Source organism: Cupressus sempervirens, chromosome 4 (assembly GCF_028749045.1).
Source record: "Cupressus sempervirens isolate cs-2001-9-10 chromosome 4, ASM2874904v1, whole genome shotgun sequence".
Lineage (NCBI taxonomy): Eukaryota > Viridiplantae > Streptophyta > Pinopsida > Cupressales > Cupressaceae > Cupressus > Cupressus sempervirens.
In genome coordinates this window covers 576,543,143-576,565,637 of record NC_143121.1, presented here as the reverse complement: position 1 = coordinate 576,565,637, position 22,495 = coordinate 576,543,143, and the positions used below count along the sequence as shown (strand labels likewise).

Sequence of the window (22,495 nt, the reverse complement as noted above, 5' to 3'; positions counted from 1 at the left end):
AGAATTCGGACAGAAGAGAAGGAATCCACACAGCTCGAGGTGTTGAAGGAGCACAAGCATGGGTTAAACTCTTCGTTCCCAATACACTAGACGAACGGATACAAGTTGAGAATTGAACAACTTCTCTTGTAGAAGACCTCTTCACACTATAGAGTAACATCATTATCCAGAGTAACGCAATTGTCTAGAGTAGAACAACACGGGTGCCCAGAACAGTGCGGGTACACAACAAATACAACAAACGCAGAAGAAGTTAACAATGGCAAGGTCAAAGGAAAAACTACCAAAAATTAATGGCGATGGGATGGTTGATCCAATTCGACACTGTAAAACATGTGAAACAATATGGACTGCAAATGGCATAACGGACCAAGATGACTGGATCCGACAATTTCCAGCTACCCTACGCGGTGTAGCAATCAATTGGTTTTTAAAAATCGACCCAACTAAGCTAACTACATGAGCGGTGTTGTCTAGGGAATTGAGTAGTTAGAAGGTTATGGGTACAAGCACAGTTGTGTCATTTCATTGGCACTATGTCTGATGTTATAAATATGGCATACACTTATGTAATTGGCATCATGCTGGTATTGAATATTATTACTTTGTACGAAAGCATATGATGTTGTCTGGCGAACTAGGTAGTTAGACGGTTATGGGTATGGACATAACTGTGTTGTTTCTTTGGCACCACGTCGGATGTTATAAATATGGCATACACTTTTGTAATTGGCATCATGTTGGTATTGAATATTATTACTTTGTACTATAGCATTTGATGAATGAATAATACTTTACATTGTTAAAAAAAAATGCGAAAAGTAACCTCCAAACACATTGTGGCCCGCAGACACGAGTGTCCCACAAACACATTGTAGCCCACAAACAAGAGTGTCTTGCGGACATGAGTGTCCCCGCAGAAATAAATTGGAGAGAGATAGCTGAGTGCTCTGGTATTGGATATAGGTTGGATAGCAAATACAAAGTATAAGAATGACTCGACATTAGGAGTTGCCTTGGCAGCTTGATCGTTCATTTTCTCTTACAATCACCATATTGCCCTTCGCAAAGAGATTTTCCCAGATTTCTATCGACCGTCCACATAACACTGATAATGCCTCCAGGCCCTTTCATAGATTCAATGGTATTGACAATTTAGAATCCAAGACTGCACTTCATCTTTTTCTTACCAAGCATTGGCTCTATCTAAGCGAGACAAACAAAACCCAAGTGCTAGATGCGGGCCCCCTTTCAAAAGTGATCATTTTCCATATCATCGCACTGACACTTTGGAACAGCAACCACTGCCAAACCATTTCAAAAATCGTGCCAATCGAGTTAGAAAGTGAACATTGGAGAACCTTGGGAAAGAGGACTTTGCCACGAGGAAGAAGGAAGCATTCCACGGGTATTGATTACAAAGCAAGGTGTCATAGGAGCTGGAAATAACAAGGTGTCGTGAGAGCTAGAGATAACAAGGTGTCGCGAGAGCAGGAAAGAACAGATGTACTTAAGGGGCTGAAGCAAGACGTACCGCAGAGAAGTAAAAGCGAAAGAACCTCAAGGAACAACCCTAACCATTTTGTTGCAATAAAGACAAAACAAGAGACCGTTAATCAGTCAAAGTATGCAGTCTGCAGGGAAAAGGAGGCAATAGAAGGATCAATTGAAGGAGAATAGTGCCAAGATGGACAAGAATGCAAGAATATTGGCCTCAAGAGTCAGGGTTGCAGGCACAGGAGCATCAAGTAGCAAGAAGCAGAAGGTGCGTCCTAAAGTGCAACCATCCGCATAGAAGGTCGACATTTCTCATCTCACAATATAGTTTGAAGGGTTGAATGGTAGTGAGTGTCGTAGATGGTGGCAAGAAACGGCTAACACAGAACTCATCAAACAAATACTGATCCACGCGCATGTACATTGGGTGATTCAACTTTTGATGTTTTCCATACAGCTGTTTGAGTCAATATTAAGAGCTATGATTGAAACATACAACAGAACAAGTACATTCGCATACAAGAAGCATCATCTCACAATCTCGTTCAAAGCCTGCGACTTCACTAGGGTTCTTGGCATTCCTGGCCAAGCAGGCTGCAAAGTGACCTCATGCCAAAGGAATTTGAGTCTGTCATAAAGGGTACTAAGAATCGAGGACTACAGCGGGTCTTTATCTGGGAAGGCCATTGGCGATGTATCATTGACATGATAAAGAGCAGGTTAACTGGGACGAGTACGGCTTCAGATATCTCGGTACCACAGATTACCTTCATGAATGACATTATGAATGGTATGGTATATGATTGGGTGACCATCCTCAGTGATAGAATGGAGGAATTCATGACACTACAGGATCGCACATTCTATATGCCGCATCATGCTATTGGGTTGTTTCTTGAAGCAACACTCCATCCAATTCCAGCAGATGAGTTTGAAGACCCACTAAGAGGAAGATTGGTGCCTGGAGAACCCCTTAGTATTCTACTGGAGGCATTTGGACACAAGTGGCACAATGGTCAGCTAAAAGAGGGGGATGTAGGCCTTAGTGGATGGAAGGATACCACGGAGAGTGGTGGGACTGATTCAAAGGGAAATAGTACTTCGGCAAAGGTTGGGAATGATGAGGCAAATGCAAGGTCCCCACCTAAAAAGCTTCACTCCTCAGTTGCAAACTTATGCGCACTTGATAGGCACCACCCCCATTCTGTTTATTCCTCCATTCGGCCAGAGGCATGCACCGTTGTTATGAATCCACCCACAGCCATGGCGGAGAGACCACAGAAGTATCGAATCAGATGGAGGTTGTCAAGGAGCCATCCTAGCTAGCCACCCCTAAGGGAACTCCAGTCATGGACGTCCTAGTGGATTCAGTTGCCCTAGATATAGTAGCTGCAGTTCCAACATCAGGGTTCGTAGAGATGCACCATGCACCAAAGCCCAAGCCTCAAGTTCAACTAGACGTGATTGACACAAAGAATGTTGTCACTATAGCTTCATCCCTATTGGCCGAACCTGTGAGTGTAGCCCAACCAACACAACCAGAGGTCGAGAGTGTTGGAAAGGCCCAACCAACATAGCCAGAGGACGAGGGTGTTGAAGCGATGGACCAAAACAGTGTTCTCTTAAGACAGCAGTTCCCACTCACCCTTGCAGATGTCGGCCCCTCCATCCAGTCCTCAAGGCAAGAAGAGGTATTGACAGGAGTATCTTCCATTCAAGAGTTACAGGAGTTGAGAGTACCACAATTCGAGGATGTGCCCGAAGATGAGGGGGTTGCACTGGAGGTGGATGTGGCTGTCAGAGAAGGGGTAGAGAGGGAGACAAAGATGGATACAGAGATGGATACCGAGCAGGATGCCCATACTGAGGACAGGCTAAATTTATGGGTCGGATGAGGAGAGAAACATGTCATATATTAGAGCCATGGAGTATGTGCCAAAGAGAGGTACAGCATGCTTTGACTCGTAGAAAGGAGTTGCAGTTCATCTGAACCAATATCCAGAGGGGTTGTCCAAAGCATTTTTGCACTTGCTTTGAGGCTAGAGGATGGCCAGTCGTGGTAACACCAAAGATGTTGGCTAATTGGACTACAAAACCCAAGTTGGGACCGTGCTCTCCCATGGCCTGCTTCCTCCTTTTTTTTTCTTCTTTTTTTTTGTTTCTTTCTTTCTTTCTTCAATTTTTCAATTTTTTTTTTTTTTTTTTCTTTCTTTCTTTCTTTCTTCAATTTTTCAAATTTTTTATTTTTTTTTTGTGACAAAAATAAAATAAAATAAAAAGAGAGCACCTCAATTTTTCCTCCAAGCATCACCATTCTGCAACGACAACAGAGTCAGTTGGCCATTCTATGACGGAGTCTTCCTAGCACCATATATTTGCAATTTAAATCCGTTGACTATCGGAGGTACCTCTTGCTCGTCCAATGTCTCCAATTTTATCACCCAATTGTCTCCAACCTCCCAGGTCTGATACGGTCCAACCCATCTTGCCTTAAACCTTTCCTGTTTGATTTTATCCCGACCATCGTACTTGAGTACCAACTGCCTTGGCTGAAACCTGTTGAGTTTGTCATGCCACGCCTTATGTCTGTTCTGTGTTACCTCCGTCACCCATTGTGCCTGCGGTCGTCGCGCATCTAGCTTCTTTCCTTGCTGTTGGTACCCTTCAAGTAATTTTATGGTGCGATGCGTTCTTTTCCTCCTGTGTGGTCCGTTCACCGTGTACCGAATGATGAGAACTTTCTTTTTTTTGGGTCTGTATTGTATGTCCTTCCCTTCTTCAGCCATAACCTCCTTTGCGTCATCTGCTTCTCTGTATTCCTCCAGACACTCATTTTCCTCCTTTTCCTCACCTTCGTCGACCCTTAGCATATTACAACTCAGAAAGAGTTCGTAGTCTTCTATTTGCCAATAGTAAACGCCATTCACCGAGTCTAGGTCATCATCATTCGATCCTCCGTCTAGTCTCAATATTCCTTCTTCGTCTGGTTCCATTCTCTTCTTTCCTTCATCATCACTTTCGTTGTCACTTTCTGAATCTGACGATGTTGCCTCCTCGCCAACCATTTGTGTGCGCAGGTCAATTGTGAATCTTTTGCCTCCGCCCTCCATTGATAGGGTATTTTGTTTCCAATCATGTTTTACTTTTGCTTGCACCAACCAATCCCGTCCCAGAATAGCATCATATCCTTTTCTTTTCAATGGAATGACTACGAAATCCAATAAAAATGGTTACGTACCAATGGTTACTAGTTGCGCCCTCAAGGTTCCTAACAGTTTGATCCCGTGCTGGTCCGCCGTGAGCAACTGAAATGTAGGTGGCCACAGTGTCGACTTTCCCAACTTCTTCCAAGTATCCTCCGGTAAGACATTTACGCTGGACCCTCCTACAACAATTGTCTCTGTCAAAACATTTCCCAAAATCCCCATCTCAACAACCGTCGGATGCCATCCGGAGGTGAGTGCCAGCAACATCGGGTCTGTTGTCATCACTTCCCTACTGTCCCTTCCTGTGTCCTCCGTTGCTTTCGAAAATGGTGTATGATTCAAAATGGCCCTCTGTAACTAGGGCATTGTGAGAAGGTCACTTATCTTGACCAGTATCTCTGTTTGTAAGATCTGTCATACAATGTTTTGTTCTGCGAAGTTCTTTGCCAAGGTGCCGATGATATCCTTCAACTGAGATGTCCCTGTCGACGATGCCTTTCCAATTTTCACCTGCATTTCCCCCAATTTTCTTTTTTCCTCCGCTTGCCTCCGTGTAATTGCGAGAACCTCCTCTACATCTGTGCCGACAGTGATCAAGTTTACTCCAGACTTTGGACACTTGGAATCTTCGTGATCGCCGGGTCCGCACCATCTGCATAATAATTTCGGTGTGCTAGCCGTTGTACAATCCCGCGCAAAATGACCCCACAAATTACATGCTTGGCATTGAACGATCGGTCGTCCATTTGCATCATACTAGGTTCGACTTCGGCTCCCATTATTATTGTTATTGTTTGCATTGTTGTTATTTTTCTCTCTATTATTATTCATGTATCCTCCGAATGTAGCACCGGCGGTATTCGCGTTTCCACTACTGCCCGACGGGGAAGCCTGTTGTGTGAGAAACACCTGCGGAGATCCTCTTGTCTTCATGTTAAAGGGGTACTCTCTTGTGGAATGGCCTATGATCTGACAAATGTCACAAAATTGGTTCTTCGAACACGATCCTGAAGTATGACCATCGGTCTTACACTCCGTGCACCACAGTTCACTGCCTTTTGGCTCCTTCTGCATGTTTTTAAACTCCATCATGCGAACCATATCCTTCTGTAGGGCATGAACCTTCTTACTGCTGCGTTCGTCGTTGCTACTATCATCTCCGGTAGGCTCGTCGTCATCAGAATCAAAGGAGCTAGTTTTCTTCTTCTTTGTCTTCTGCTCGCTTTCAAGGTCCAGTGCTCTGTTATACGCGTCCGCATATGACGACAGTGGCACAATTTTCATTTTCCTCCACAACTTTGAGCATAAGCCATCCATGAACCATCTTTTCTGCAATCCGTCCACCGGCTTGCTTTCCATTTTGTTTATTAAGTCTTTTAATCTCCTAGCGTAGACGCGAACAACTTCGTGCTTCCCCTGTTTGGTATTGAAAATCTTTACTACGATTTCATTATCATCCCGCAAGAGTTTAAATTCCGCCAGGAACTCCTTTTTAATGTTATCCCAGCTATTTAGCTTTTGTGGATCCGTATCCAAAAACCAATCAATCGCCACACCCCGTAGGGTTGCAGGAAATTGCCTGACCCATTTGTTGGCATCTGTGATTCCATTTGCTCGCCAAATTGTCTCACATGTCTTACAATGTCGGATGGGGTCGGCTGTACCATCGCCCTCAAACTTCGGCAGCTTTTCTTTGGGTCCAGCCATCACAACTGAATTTGGTAGAGAGGTGTTACCGGGTCCTGCAACACTGGCGCTGTTTACTCCAACATCGGAGGTCTGCACTCCCGTCCCAAACCGGAGGTCTGCACTCCCGTCCCAAACCGGAGGTCTACACTCCCACACTGACGGTCTGCACGCCCACACCGGCAGACTGCTCTCCCACATCGGCGGACTGCTCTCCCACACCGGAGGTGTCGACAGCTGCGAACCTTGGTGAAGAAGAAGGATCTTCTGAAGTTGTTTCCCGCGGAAGTCTATCCCGGACGAAGAGGTCACTCCACGCTCATGCTCCCTCGGCACTACGAGCCGTGCGAGTTGATGCTCTTCCATCTGAATTTTCTTCCCTCAGCGAACACAAATTCAAGAACTCCTCTCGTGCTTCTTCCACCAATTCCACCCGCTGCCGTGTCTCCTCCAACAATTCCTCCGCACTCCTGTTTCCGTCGGCAAGCTTCTAGAATCTCCTTGGGCGGTCTACCTGCTGTGCCAAAATTAAATGTTCTTGTGCAGTACGGATTCCATCTTTTCCCTTCACCTTATTTCGAAACTTGTTAAGCTGATTTGGCATTAATCTTCATTCCTCCCACCTTCCAGATTCATAAGGCAACGGCGCCAAATGTTTACCGTACAAGTAAATTAAATCAACGCATACAGACAATGGAACAGAATAGCAACATTATATTCGCATATGCCAGACATTACCTTATGCTTGATAAGATTAATGATAGAAGATGATAATCCTTTACAATGATCCCAAACGGGATATAAATACTATCCGCCGAACCTTCTCAAAGGAGTCCGTCGGCCACAAACATTATATTCGCTACAAACTATTTACCCGTCAGCTACAAAATACAAAACACCAACGACAATCATTCTGTCGGCTACAGAAACATCGCCAGAACCATCCAGTCGGCTGACACGAATTGTGTTGGGTGGATATTTTGCAACAGACAATTTTGGGTAACATCCAAGTCACAAAATAGGATGATCAGCCACAACGTGTGAGACAAAGTCTCTCCTACATTAAAGGGAAAGCTCCCCCTTCTCACCGTTCCTTGGATCAATTTTAGAGATTTTGTAAGGCGTGTTACCAATGTTCTTTCCTCTTAGCTTTCAGGAAAGAATCCACTTACCCGTGGAGCGAGTAATGGACAAGATGAATCCTCAAACTACACTTCTATCTTAAAGTTGTAAATGGTGATACCAATAAACCAACACTAACTCAAAGGCTAGCTGAAAGCGTACCAGTTTGTCTCTCAGTCCTATTTTAACCTATTCTATGAGAATAACCTCTACTATTGGGGCATGATGACTTCCAAAAGTAGGGAATTCTAACTATTTTTCGAGAATTTAAGATGGTAATACAAGCAACAATCAAAGCTCCTAGTCTATTTATTGCCACAACCGCTCCCACTCAAAGCTTCGGCTCCAATTGCTTATTAAACCACTATGCTCTATCATTGAACACGCAATAATAACATGAATCAACAACAATAGACACAAATTATAGTCAAAGCTTCTAGTTTGCTCTATCCCAGTTGCTTCCAATCAAAGCTTTGAATCCAATTGCTTCTTTTATTCATTTTTTTCCCAAATCGTACTACACAATCAAAATTACGTTTGCACAAATGTGGCAGAGCTTTCTTGCATACAACAAAAGATGATTTTTACAATGAGGGGGCACTCCTTTATATAGGAAAAGGAGTTGAGAAAAAGATGGAGGAAAAAGTGGGAGCAATTCAACCATCTTTGACCAAGTCTAATTAGGTGAGAAATTATTGGGTTACATGCGACTGCACATGCAACTCGCATTACATGTAATTACATCCTTTCATGCAATGCATCCTCTCCAACTACAAAAATGAAAGAAGAAGAAAGACGGAAGAGAATTGAAACAATCATAGGGATTGTCTTGAAGAGTCTTGTACTTGGCGATGCATTCTCGGATGATAACAGGATCAGGTTCTTGTATTTTGTGTCACTGCATTCACCTTGATAGCCATGATATTGCGTCTTTTCATAGCCTCTTGACTCTCTTTGATGAATTGTTCATTGTCATTTGAAAACTTGACGTGATCAAGTTTTTCTCACTCAAGTTGTCATGAATACTCCTTTGTAGATTGGTACATTCTAGAGTCTTGGACACTTTGAAGACCTTCTCGACGGTGTCCGGATGTAAAATCAAAACAACTTTTCGACAACACCTTTAACCTTTTTTCTTTATTTTATTTTTTTGAAACGAAATGCTTGGCGCATTCCATCACAAACTCTGATTCTTAGACAATCATTGAGCAAATGGAGCCCAGAAGAACTACCACTTTTTTTATTCGAAGCACACCTTGTTTATTGGATGTCCTCATTCTTTGTAGAAATTTTGGCATATCTTGACTTGCTGCAATATCAAGATGATAACATCTTCCAATGAGATTGAAACTTTGAAAGCTTTGAGATTTGAGTTACAATGACAAATCCATGAGGGGTGGGTATTCGAAGTATGGATTAGATACTTATGGACCACATGTGATGGCCGGAAATGAACTGGAAAGCATATGTATTTGGATGGAAAAGGTAGGTGGAGAGAGAAATCATGAAGTGAGAATGAAAGGAGATGGATATGCTTTGAGACATGAAAGTGGAATGCATGGGAATGCCTGTGAACGAAGACTTGACTTTAAAAAGTGACTTGGGCTTGCAAGATGTCATTACACGATAAATGGATTACATGTATATGCAACATGTAATGAGGAATGGAAAGTGAGATGACATGCAACTGCGGATGAAGAATGACCTTACATGCGTAATGACAAGGGAAGTGGACTGACATGTATTTTGCTCATGGAGGTGTAAGTGCATATGAAAGGAACAAATGCAATGTGCCTTGACAAGAAGTGAGCTTTATAGATGTCTTTGAGGAAAGGTAAAGTCCAACTACATGGGAAAACATACACATGACATTTTTGGCCTTTTAAAAAGTGACTTTTAGTCAAAAACAGGTTTTAGAGATGCAATTACATGTAAGATTTTTCATGTAATATGTCATGCAATTGGATGCGGAAAGTGAGATGAGTGGGAATGGAAACAGGAAATGAGATTACACGTACGTGTGGATGACAGATGGAAATACATGTAATCACATGTGAAAAGCGAGATGCAAAATTTTACAAAATGGAATGGAATGGAGATGGAGTGAAATGGTGTGATTACATAGAATGGAATGAAGGATGAAGTGTAATGAGAAATGTCCAAGTTCTTCACAAAGAAGAACAACCAAAATGCAAACATGCAAAACACAAAGACAAACTTGAGATGAAAAACGTACTTTTGGAAAAAGACTCAAACATGTCAACAAGCAAGCTACTTCAACATGCAAATTTGAATTTGGAGTTTGAAAAAAAACCAAAAACATGAAAATGAACCATTTCATCATTTTTAAAGGAAAAATGCACTTTCCATGGCATCAACATCAAAAAGTGTAAAGCATCAAGCTAAAACATGCACAAAATCAGCAAGATGAGCAAGAATTAATTAGCAAGAGAGAAAATGTTCGCTTACATTATGATTTTATGCCCTAAATGAAGGAGAAAGAAGCTCCAATCTTGAAAAGTTGTCAAACAAACTTGGATCTTTTCAACCTTGCAAAGAGGAATCTGTAATGAGCAGAAAAAGAGGCATTTTCCATACACATTACCAAAAATGTGATCAATAAATACCAAAACACAACGTTTTTGGCAAAATGCAAGAAAGATAACCCGTTTTTGTCAAAAACGTGGTTCTAGAAAGGCATTACATGGATCGATTTTCACCTCGGAATGTAAAAATGTGCCCTCCAATGTCATCTAGAATGATCAAGACTCCAAAATGACTCCTTATTTAGCAAAAACATGAATTTTAAAGGCCCAAATCTGGGCATTTTTCCTAATTTTCATTTGCATGAGTCATGTTTCACCTTTGCATGCAAAAATGTGTTTGCCAATGACGGTTTTGGCAATAGTCTGACAAGAGGAAGCCCCTATCTCTTCTTGTCAACTGTTGGAATGGTAATGGCTCCTTGTGGTCATTGCTTGGTCTCTTTCACGATGTAGTGGAGTCCACCGATATGTTGGTCATCACTGAGACCCATGAGAATCCCATACGCCCTCTTCCAAGGTATCTTGGGTATCAGTGGTTTTCAATTTGTAGAGAGGAGGTTCGTACTTTCGGTGGGGTCCATGGGTCTAGAGGTGTTGCATGCTTGATTAAGGATGGTATTTTCAGCTCCACGTCAGTGGTTTACTCCAACTCCTTTGCTACATTCGTGTGGGTCTGTATTGGTCGACGGAATCACCGTCAAAGGGACATCTTTCTTGTAGTTTGTTATTTTCCACCGACCTCTTCTCCATATGGCATTCATGAGGTCGAGGATGGGGATCCTTTTTGTGACCTCAAGAAGAGCATCTCACAGTTTGTTGCTTTGGGTGACATCATTATTCTTGGAGACTTCAACGCATGAACCAAGAATCTCCAGACTCTTATACATGATTGTGGCTCTGATTCGATCTACACTTTTGAGATAGATCCAACTAGTTTGGAACTTCAGCGTACCTCAAATAATGCCCTTGGACCGATCTCTTATTACAATCGCCACCCCCTCTAGCTCTGCGAGGCGTCTGGTTTGTTGATTCTGAACGGTATATCCTCCTTCCCTAGTTCTGACCTCTTTACTTGTTGGCCCCATTGTGGTGGTGCAAGTGTCGTGGACTATATCATCACCTCTTCTTCCTTCATTCCCTCCATTAACAGTTTCACCATTTCTCGTCTCCCCTTTGCTGACCATGCTCTTCTTAGCATTGTTATCCACGTTTAACCTCGTTTGTCGCCTTCTCCCAAGCCCCCTATATCCCGTCTAACACTACCTACACCCCTACTCGCTTCTGCTACCCCGAGGGAGATAGCGAGCTCTTTTCCTACCATCTTAGGAGACTCCTAACACCAGCTAGTTTCAGTGATTCCTATGCAACCTCCTTCATGTTTGATTTACTTGCTTCTGTCATTTGGGAGTCCGCTCTCCTTTCTATCCCTCACCACTTTCCTCCCTCTCTCAGGTCTAAGCATCAAAATACTTGTCCTAGGCACCAATTGTTTGATGTTGATTGTAAAGCTTTCCATCATTCTATTTGCTCTTCTTTTGAGACTCATTCTCCTACTTTCACCCACCTGCGTTTCTCTTACCTCCGTTTCCTTCGCCACAAGAAACATTCTTTTGCCTCTTCTCACTGCAAATCAATTTGTTCCATGCTTATTAAGAACCCCCAGATCTTCTGGCGTACCCTTTTCCTCGCTATCCCCCCCTGCCCTCCACCCTCGACTTTCACTCTTTGACCTCCCATGCCATTACACTTTATTATATTCCAAGGCAGCCACCTCTTCATTCCACTCCACCTCCTTATTGTCATCTGTTCACCCCCTCCAATATTTATGAGGCCATTAGATCCATGAGATGTAGTAGAGCAACGGATGAGGAAGGTTTCCAAGCTGAACTTTTCAAACTTGGTGCTTCAGTCTTGGATCCTACTATCCTACACTCTTTAATAGTGGTCTATATTGGGTTTTCGGAGTCCTGGTCGCGGCATGTGATTTACCCTATTCATAAGTCTAGGTCTGCTTCCAAACCTAGTAACTACAGGACCATCATGATCGGGCATACATTTGCCAAACTTTATGCCACTGCTCTGAACAATATGCTATCTAGAGAGCTTGACAGGAGAGGATGTAGAGCAAAAGGTCAGTTCAGTTTTTAAGGAAATTACCAGACTATGGATCATATCTTAACGTTGCGAGCTATTATTGAGAAGGCTAGGCATCGCTCTAAGAAAGTCTATTGTTGTTTTGTAGACTTTTGTAAGCCTTTTGATTTTGTTCCTAGGATGACCTTATTGTAGAGACTTAGCGAGATTGGGATCTCAGATATGCTATTGATTGCAATTATGAGACTATACGAGAAGGTGATTGGTAGATTCAGGACTCTGGAGGGCTTTTCTGTTCAAATTCAAAGCACCAATGGGGTGAAGCAAGGTTGCCCCCTTTCTCCCACCCTCTTCGAGTTGTATATCGAGGATTTCGTTGTTAACTCCTCACAACCTGGTGATGGGTGCTATTTGCATCACGTTCTAATCTCTACTCTCCTTTTTGCAAATTACGTTCTCTTGGCCTCTTCTCTCGATAGTTTACAAAGACTCCTTGATGGTTTTGCTTCTTTTTGTGATCAACGTCAACTTATGGTCAATCTGACTAAGACTTGGATTATGATCTTCAACTGCTTAAAGATCTCTCATCTTCATTTCTTCTTTCAGAGGCAGGAAGTTGAGATTACTTCTTCTTACATGTATCTCGGTGTGAAGTTCTCAGGACCCCGCTTCAGCTTGAGACCAGCTATTCAGTCCAAAGTTAGCAAGGGTATGGGTTCCCTGGCCCCTCTTGGACTCCTTGGTTCGACCAACCATTCTCTATGGCTTGGCGGTTTCAGGACCTTCTCTTCTTGTTTCAGATTAGGCCTCTATAGAGTGTGTTCAAACGTTGCTTCTTCGACGTATCATTAGATGTCACAAACTCACCCCCCACAGCATTGTCTTGGTAGAGTTTAGAACTCATCCTTTCAAACTTGAGGCTATTTTTGACTTGATCTGGTTTCTCTAGCGGCTTCGAGGCTTTACAAATTCGACTATTGACTGACATAGATACTCCCATCTGGCGTACTATTCTTCTGTTATAGTTATGAGATCGAACACTAGCACTAGATCTCATTGTTGGTATACCCAAGCTACCTCTCTTCTGACCTCAATCAAGATTGAGATTGATCATCTTCCTCCTTACCAGTTCTCGTTGGATGCTCTTGCTCACCTCCTCCCCTCGCGGCAGGAGTTGAATGAGCATTTCTGACAAGATATCTATAGACGTTACATTATCACTACCTGGCATAATCCTCCTAGTGGATTACATCCGAAGATGGCCTTTTATGCTCACCATTTTCTCAAGATTCAGAATGCTATTATTGTCCAACATGCTTATCTTTACCAGCGTTGAAGTCACACACTCTGATTCTCTTTGGGCTCCTCCAGAGTTGGTTATCACCATCTTCGAGTATAGACTGATCATCATATCGATAAAGAGGACCAGATCTGTCGACTGTGTACTTTGGCGAAGGTTGAGACTGAGACTCACTTTATATTTTGATGCCCTATCTACTATGAGATCAGAGGGAGATTCTATTGCCTATTCAGAGATTGCTTTTCTCTTTCAGATTTCTTCAGCTATATTGACCAGAGGTGCCTTGTACTTTACCTTCGGGAAGCCACCCAACTCTGTGAGCATATCCTACAGTCACTCATACCTCAAGGCCATGTCACAGACCAGCTCATCACCACCTTCTTCTCCCCTTTGTCTCCACTATGGGGTGTGAAAAGGCCATCCAGCATCACTCACTCCAGATCGGTCAAACATTGCGCCAGTCTTTCCAAGCAATGACACTCCTCCGGCGGTTCTTGACAACGATCTAAGACTCTGGATCACCCATGGTTATACCCTTTTGTGACTGATTTCTTTGTACCAAGGAAGGATCCCTAGTCCTTACCTTGGATTTTTTGGCTTCTTGTCTTGTTTTGTTTCTTCTCAGACACTATTTGGTGCTCATGTTTTGGTTGGCTCTTTTGTTTGTATGCTCAATCCCATAAACCCTTGTGGTTTTTTGTTGGACATTAATAGTATTATCTTATCTTATCTATCTCTGGGAAGGGTATATTAGATTTATCCTTTTCCATGGTTCAATTAACATGTAAAACATCTTCACTATTTTTAATGCATCCAAAAGAGAAGTAAAAAGTCTCTTTATAAAGTGAGAGGATTTCTATTATGCATGATTCACTCATACAAACCATCATTTTATGATCTAACTAGGTAGTGACAAAACTAACTACTTCCTTTGTCTTTTCCTAAGTTGTCATCTACCAGTCAAGTCTGTTTTTATGATGCGATTTCAGAGGATGTGGTGTCTCCTAGCAAAGGATGTAGTGTCTCCTAGCAAGAGTGGTAAAATCTTGTCTTTTCCTTTGCTGACTAGGTTATCTAAAATGAGTGTCATTTATTTACTTCATTTTTTTATGCCAAAAATTGTGTTTTTGTATATTCAGCACTATCTCTTTACTCACCAACAAATTCTTTTTCAGCTCTAATTAATTCTCACCATCACATAGGACCTCATGCAAAAGTAATCTCAAAATAAAGGTAATCACAAGCAATCTGCATAAAGTTATTTCCTTGGACTACCAACAAAAATCTTGTCACTTCACCAAACAACACCATTACATAGCTTGACACACAAACAATAACAAATCGGTCCCAAAAAAATTAACCTCAAGTAGTATAATCTAGTTTTGTGTAGGGACAAAAAATTAATTGCCTCCTTTTCGGTACACCATATGTATCTTTCATCACCTTTTTCCTAGGCAAGAGGTGGTCATTAGATCAAATGAAGAGGAAATTTACCATTGGTGCGTAGAAGTTGGTTTTAGCTCCCTAGATCATTCAGACAAAACCAGATTTCTATGATAAGCATTTCTAGTAATTTATCGTTCAGACCATTGTGCAACCCACCTATATTCAATATCTTTCTTCTCATGGTTTGAGGAATCTGCCAGTTGAGGTTGCAGACTCACCAAAAAGTTAAACTCAGATTTGCAAGTCCACAATGAGTACCTACACACTACAACTCCATTCTTTGAAAACTCCTTTTTGATTTTTTATCAAAAAATTCAAAAGAATGAGCACATCTGGTTCCACCACTTGCTTCCAACTAATAGCTGCTGCCACTACTACTTCTAAAATCCTGATTGGCACATGCCAACAAGACCTTAAATATATCTTGTTATGTTTTGACCAAACATCATGTAATGTGTGTCAGTCCTGTGAATGCTATGTTGGTTATCTAAGTCTAATAAATGATTCTGCCAAATCTACTTCAATAGTAGAATGTCAAAGAGGCTACGGTTCAACCCAAAAGCTCCCTTTACTAATGTCATCGCCTAGACAAGCACGCTACTCAACCTTACCATAAAGGGAGAAACTTAAATGTATCCATGATCTATTATTTCAACATGTTCTTCTCCAGGGTGGTGTTACTTCAATAATCTACCCTCTGGCCCTGAAACATAAATAACTCAGCCAATCATGGGACTCATTTATACTCACCTGCAGATGTTTGCAAAAAAAGTATACTAATCCTCCACTTACACACATATCAATCTTGCACCAGTCTAACTAGTTGTGTGCCATTCACCTACTCCTCTTGGAGCTTACTTCTGTTTGTGACAAACTTTTTGACCCGCCATGATGACCTCCTATTAAGGATACATATATATTCAATGAACTAGAAAATGTACCCTTAAATTAGAAGGGACAAAATGAGACTCCCATATAAAAGCATAAAAATGCACCACTTTCAAATTTTCACAGGGAATTTGAAAAACACAAATGGATCTAATGATTTTCTAACCAGACTTCAAATCTTCAATTTGTAAACCCCAAGGATTGGCACCTAGAATTCACACCACCACATATACATATGATAGAAGCCTCGTGAATTATTAAGAGGAATCAGTTCCCTCCCAAGCCTAGATCCAAACACAAACAATTGCACAATGAAAAAACAACATTCCACAAATTTTAGTGACTCCAATATATCTATCTACAGCTTCTATAGGAGCTCTGATCAACCTTATGGAGTTAACCCCAGGCTCTAATACCATGAATAAAAAGGTCCTTATTCCACAAGTAAGATTAGCCATACAAATCAATGTAGTTAAGATGCATGCAACAGTGAGAGATTAATATAGCACAGAGCAGAAGACATGAACTGTACTCACAGTGTATCAAAATATCCTTATATCACAATAGATCAAGATGCTCTAAATGAAGTATAAACCTCATCTTGTTATATACATGAGCTTATCTACACTTGGGGTGGTAAAAAATGACAATCTCTATTATACACAAAGCAGATCATTATGATTCCACAACACTTTTGCAGACCCAAATTAAATGCGATTCCTAGGCACCTCAAACTTGTATCAGTAAGGTCTGATAAAGTAATCCTAAGTGTGCCACTACTCAGTGCCTCATGGGTCAATATTCTCTATTATTCCTAGCACTGAATGACCCAAGGTACACTCACAAAATTTTAACTGTAATAAAGTAATCTCTCTGCCACTACTCAGCACCTCATGAGTCAATATTCTCAATTATTCCTAAGACTGAATAAACCAAGGTACGCTCACAAAGTTTTAATTGTAATGAGGATCAAGAAATTGAAATCATTTTTAAATCTGTCTATATGTACTTTTTTAATCTACTAGTATCAGCTAGTTTCTTTCTCTTTTTTTTTTTTCATTTTTAACCCCATTAACTGATTAAAGCATGCATTCTTAGCTCTACACATTGGGATACATGTATTTCATATCAAGATGGTGAGCATATATTTCCATCTAAGCATGCACATTGTGTGGTTCTAATTAACAAAAGCGTAATAAGTACCAATGATAGATGACAGATATAAAACAAACCTGAAGCTTTGATGCAAGGTGCATGACAGGAAGGCCAACTGATCCCTTTTCAGAACTTTCATAACTCTGAACTCCATAAGAGGATGGCCTTTTGTATGGTTCCACAGCAGACTTGTAAGAATCTGGGAAACCCTGCAAAACTTGTTTTTTCTGCTGAATGTTATAAGATATCAAAAGGAAAAATTTGAAAAAGAAACTTGCTGTTAATGATCGTCGGAACTCAACCATGCCTCCAGGGGCATTCTCTGCAATAATAATATCATCTTTCAATACTTGCAAAGCACACTGCAACGTCTCAGATGTCCACAGTTTCCCCTTGAGAAAAGTCTCTGTCTTTGCTGCAGATAATGGAACTGGAGCAACACCACCATAGACAATAGATGCATCAATGACAGACCAAGCATGACCTTTCTGCTCAAGGGCAACCCTCATTGCTGCATTTACAAGTGCAATATCATCATCTCTGCGGTGTGCCTGCTTAAACTCCTTGACATATTCACCTGGTTTTGTAAATGGTAAAAAAACTGACAGCAATATTTCTCCACTCCTCAAATCCACCTTACGATAGCCTTTGAAAAAATCCCTAGCAAAGACAGTCCTTACATTTCCTTTGATGTCAATTATATTAAATTGTGCACTGGCTGCCATCCAAAGAGGATTTAAATCAGATATTGGGCTGGCAGTGCAGATATTTCCACCAACAGAAGCAACATTTCGTATTTGGCACCCAGCAAACCATCTAAGTTGCTCCAAAAAGGCTGAGCATGCTGAAGTCTCTTGTTCATCACGTTCTGCAACACATCGTTTTAAAGTGTCAAAAAGTTCAGTTAAAGTTACTGATGCACCTATCTCCAGGCCAGAGTCCTTGACTCTCAAAATATTTAGCTCAGGCACATGTGTAGCAGCAATGATAACTTGATAAATCATGCTTTTGAACTTAGTTTCTATACCAATTTCAGTATTGCCAACTAATAGCTTTGCTTCAGGAAACCTTGATTTCAAGTCTAAAACATCTTGGAGCTTCAATGGACGAAACCATATCGTGTCACGTGAACCTTTCAGATACAAAGAGTAAGGTTTTCTGGATACAAGCTCTGAAGGGAAAATGAGTTCACGTTCACTGTAATAACTCCCATCAATTTCACTGTATGAAAGTGACTTAGAGGAAGGATGCCTAGTTCCAGAAGCACTGCTATCATTTCTATCCCCTGCTCCACACTCACAAGGTTTTCCAGTTGAAGGGCATATACCCTTTGCATCTTTGAATTTGCTCAGAGAACCACAGTTGATGTACAAAGAATTATCAGTCTTGGCAAAGACACGGAAGGCGTCGAGAATTGGCCTGTAACCTGTGCAGCGGCACAAATTGCCCGCAAGACTTTCTTCAATTTGCTCTTGAGTGGGAGGTTCCTTACTAGACCTCAACAATGCATACATGGACATGACAAAGCCTGGTGTACAGAATCCACATTGTGATCCATGAGTGTTGCACAGAGTTTCCTGCATCATCAAACTTCGAGGTAAACAACATAGAAGGTTTCTGATAGTAAAACTCCACGTGTAAATCTGAGACCTAACAAATTAAACTCCAAATGGTGACTCTGGACATATGTCATTTCCACTGCACATTTTTTCAAAATTGTTCGCATTGAAGAAAAATATCTATTCATTCCAATGTCAATATCTATCCTAACAGCAGATGATTCCAAGACACTGGAGGAAAATAACAATAACCAGCAAAGATATCTTAAAATACATTTATTTAAAAGATGCTACAAGATATCAACATGATACAGTGCATACATAACTTAACTATGAATTAATTACTAATTAATTATTACATTATTATTTATAAATATATATATATATATATAAGTATGGTATTTAATTTATATCTTCTACATCATGGTTTATTTTGATTAATAATATTAAAATAGAATACAATATAAAAAGATCTAAATTAACTTATTTAAATTTTTTATATATGTTAGATTTAATTACTAAATATTAATCGGTTGTGTTAATAGCTGTCAAATTTTAGTTGAGGGCTATTTAAGAACACACTCATGCTTACTATGCATCAATTGCTGCCACTATAGTTACATCCCTCCCTCTAATTAATCACAATCAAATATTCATATACTAAAATTTCACAGAAATATGTAAGAATAATCACCATATGAAAGCAATTGACAGCTAGGAATAATGCAACAAGCCTCCAGAAACAAGCAGCTGAACTAAATAACATATATTATCCCCTTCCATATCGCCAGAAATAGAGACGGGAAAATTACTCTATATTGAAACTTAACACTAACAGCCATACTTCAGTACCAAGCATCTTGCTAGCTAACATCGAAGACAGTTCTAAGATAACTCAAAAGCATTAATTCCTATCACCCATTTCTCTGGAAAGATAACAGCGCATAAAATGCAAAGTTAGTTTTCCAAGGTATGTATATATTTTGGGTCAGGCTCAAAATTACAGATGTTCACTCACACTAACCATTCCTCCTGCTCTGCACCTGAATTTGTTTTAGCTTGCAAATTCTAGTTGAGAAGTTTGCTTAAATAGTCAACAGGATCTAAATAAGTAATCATTTTCTTATAAAGACAAAATTTGTCGATATTTAGCTCCCATAGTATTAAAAAGAATGAAAGAAGAATATGAAAATATTTCCATAGAGATAAAATGAAAGGAAGGGAAGAGTGTTTGCCTTGTCATCTGGAATAAGTCAAACAGCCATTACTTAAGGGCACACTCAGCAATAGCATAGTATTAGAGACTTTCTTAAAATGCCTACAATTAAAAATTCTGTTCATAGAAGAAGAAGCTTTTGCAAAATTGCAGAGACCAAAATGTTCTTCTGGAAATAGAACAGTGCATAAAATGCAAATCTAATTTTTTAAGGTACTTGTATATGTTTTGGGGCAGGCTCAACATTATGGCTGTTCACTCACACTAACCATTTCTCCTACTACTCTGCACCCAAATTTGTTTTAGCTTGTGAATTCTTGTCGAGAAGTTTTCTTAAATAATCAACTGCATCTAAATAAGCAATCAAATCTTATAAAGATCAAATTTGTTGATACTTAGCTCCCAAAGTATTAAGAAGAATGGAGGAAGAATATGAAAATATTTCCATAGAAATAAAATGAAAGGAAGGGAAGAGGTTTAGTCTTGTCAGCTGGAATGAGTCACATAGCCTAGTATTTAGAGAATTTCTTAAAATGCATATCATCAAAAAAGTTATTAATATAAAAAGAAACTTTCACGAAATTGCAGAGGCCAAAATGTTCTATTTCTAGGCTGATATAGACTATTGGAACAAGAGCTCTGAGAATTGGTATCAATCATACTGTTGTATAAAAAAGTAGCCATGCTTTGATGCTAGTTCTCTTTTCCCCAATTAAAAAACAAAGGTACTTAATCATGTTCATTTAGAGAGTGGTATCTGATTGTGTGAAAAATATTTTTCTGTAGATACGAAAGCATGACTTTTGTTTTATGCTCAGATCCATTGGTTGTCATCTTCCATTATTCAAATCAATATTAGTTTTCTATCAATAGGGAGACAGTAGCATCCCAATCAGAATAAATTCCACGTTTGCATGGAAGTTGATAATAATTTTTAATTGTCTTCAGATTTTCCTCTGGTTAGAACTTGGGAGCCATATGTTGACAAAATGGTCCATGCTCCCCTCGGGATTCGTGACAAGAGAGGAACCACCTCTTGGTGATTGTATTGGGCATTGACAGGTCGATCTTTTGGTGCAACGGTAACCACACTTGTAATAAGTGGTATCAAAGCTTGGTCACAAGTTTGAATCCCCTTGGGTAACATTGAGGGGGAGATTGTTAGAAAAATGCTCAGCGCTCCCCTTGGGATTAATGAAAAGGGACTAACGGCCTCTTGTGGATTCTATAAGTCTAGTGGTTGTATTAAGCATTGACAAGTCAATCTTTTGGTGCAATGGCAACCACACTTGAACACCATATAGTTCAAGGAAGCTTCACAATTTTCTAGATAAATAAAGGCTTTCATGTGATAGATCGTTCCATCACCTCAACAAAAATGTCTAGAACTCGAAGATAACAACTACAACGGTCATGGAGAACCTATACTTCTTTCATTATAATTTTAGGAATAGCAAAACACTGGTCTTAATTCTAATCTGGATATTTTCAGATTTACAACCTTCATCTTTCACCAAAATGACCTATTCCCCTTGACCTTCTTATTGCAAGTTAGGTAAATCTAAGACTGGCTTCTTTGGCTTATAAAAAAGGATACACTCCCTACATTCTTTGATAAATCCTCCAGTTGACAGGTAGCTCTAGGTTGTGTCAAAGTTTATTTCTTTCGGACTCCATATTTTATGACAACAATTAATATTTTTCATCATTTTCCATCCACCTCGCCTTTCTATATTTTATTTAAATTTTCAAAGAGAACTTTTACGTCTCTCAACCCACTTCCATTACCCTACTATGGCTAATCCCTCCTTCCCCCTGCTCCCAAACCCACACCCCCTCCCCCGTATCACTATAATGTTCCTATCCTAGTGTACTTCCGTGTATATTAATTTCTCCGTCAACACAGTAGGTAGATGTACGATGGGTGGGTGATTGTCTGCAAAGGTCGTATGATGCAAAGAGGTCAAGATGTATGGCAGCCTGAATATTCGTACAGTACTCTATATGTTAGTACGAGTGCTAGATGTGAAGTTGTATGGTTAATGAGGAAAGACCGTATGGTGTAATGGGGTAGGGTCATACGACTGGATTGCAAGGCCATGCGGTTGGGGTAGGATGGTCGTACGGTGTAGGAGGTGACCGTACAGTGTGCAACTAAGGGGGGTTGTACAAAGGAGGCAAGGACAGCAAGCAGCACGTACAAATAGGTGCAAAGATGTTAATAGCCTTCAGTCAACCAAACAAGATACACAATAAAGATTGAATACACACAAGACATCGATTTGGAATCAAAAACTATATTATAGTTACAAATAATGATAACGCTCTGATTTGCCAAATCCGAGCCAAACCATACGGATGGAATAGGGTGAGGGTTGAATCACACCGAAACTGCACTAGCCAAGTAAGGAAGATCTTTCACTTCCAAAATGGCGAACAACGGAGAATCCCAACTGGAATTGCAATATAAGAAAATATAATCAAAATTGCATACCAACTACTACCTACATGCTGTTCTTAAATACCTTTGAGAGGAACTTTCCGAGGGTTTACAAAGATAGCCAACGACCGCACCTACGGAAACAATTAAATAAAAAATGGGTCAACGATAGACTAAATCAATCAACCCATACACAAGGTTTGATTAATTATTTATTTTATAACGGGAACATTACAATCCTCCCATCCCAAAATTTGCTTGCCCTCAAGCAAATGCAATGTCGAATGCTACAGAATGTATTCACCTTCCCAAGTTGCATCATCCAACAGCAAGTGTTCCC

The 22,495-nt window shown here is 40.4% G+C and overlaps 1 protein-coding gene across 1 annotated transcript in view; it reads right to left on the bottom strand.

The window, feature by feature from the left end:
* LOC149562510 (xanthine dehydrogenase 1-like) overlaps positions 1 to 22,495 on the bottom strand; it is a 205,887-nt gene that overhangs the window by 155,023 nt on the left and 28,369 nt on the right. The window contains exon 5 of the mRNA XM_089825993.1: positions 17,018 to 18,517. Coding sequence (XP_089682119.1) covers positions 17,018 to 18,517 — 1,500 coding nt within the window. The remainder of the gene's footprint in view (positions 1 to 17,017; positions 18,518 to 22,495) is intronic.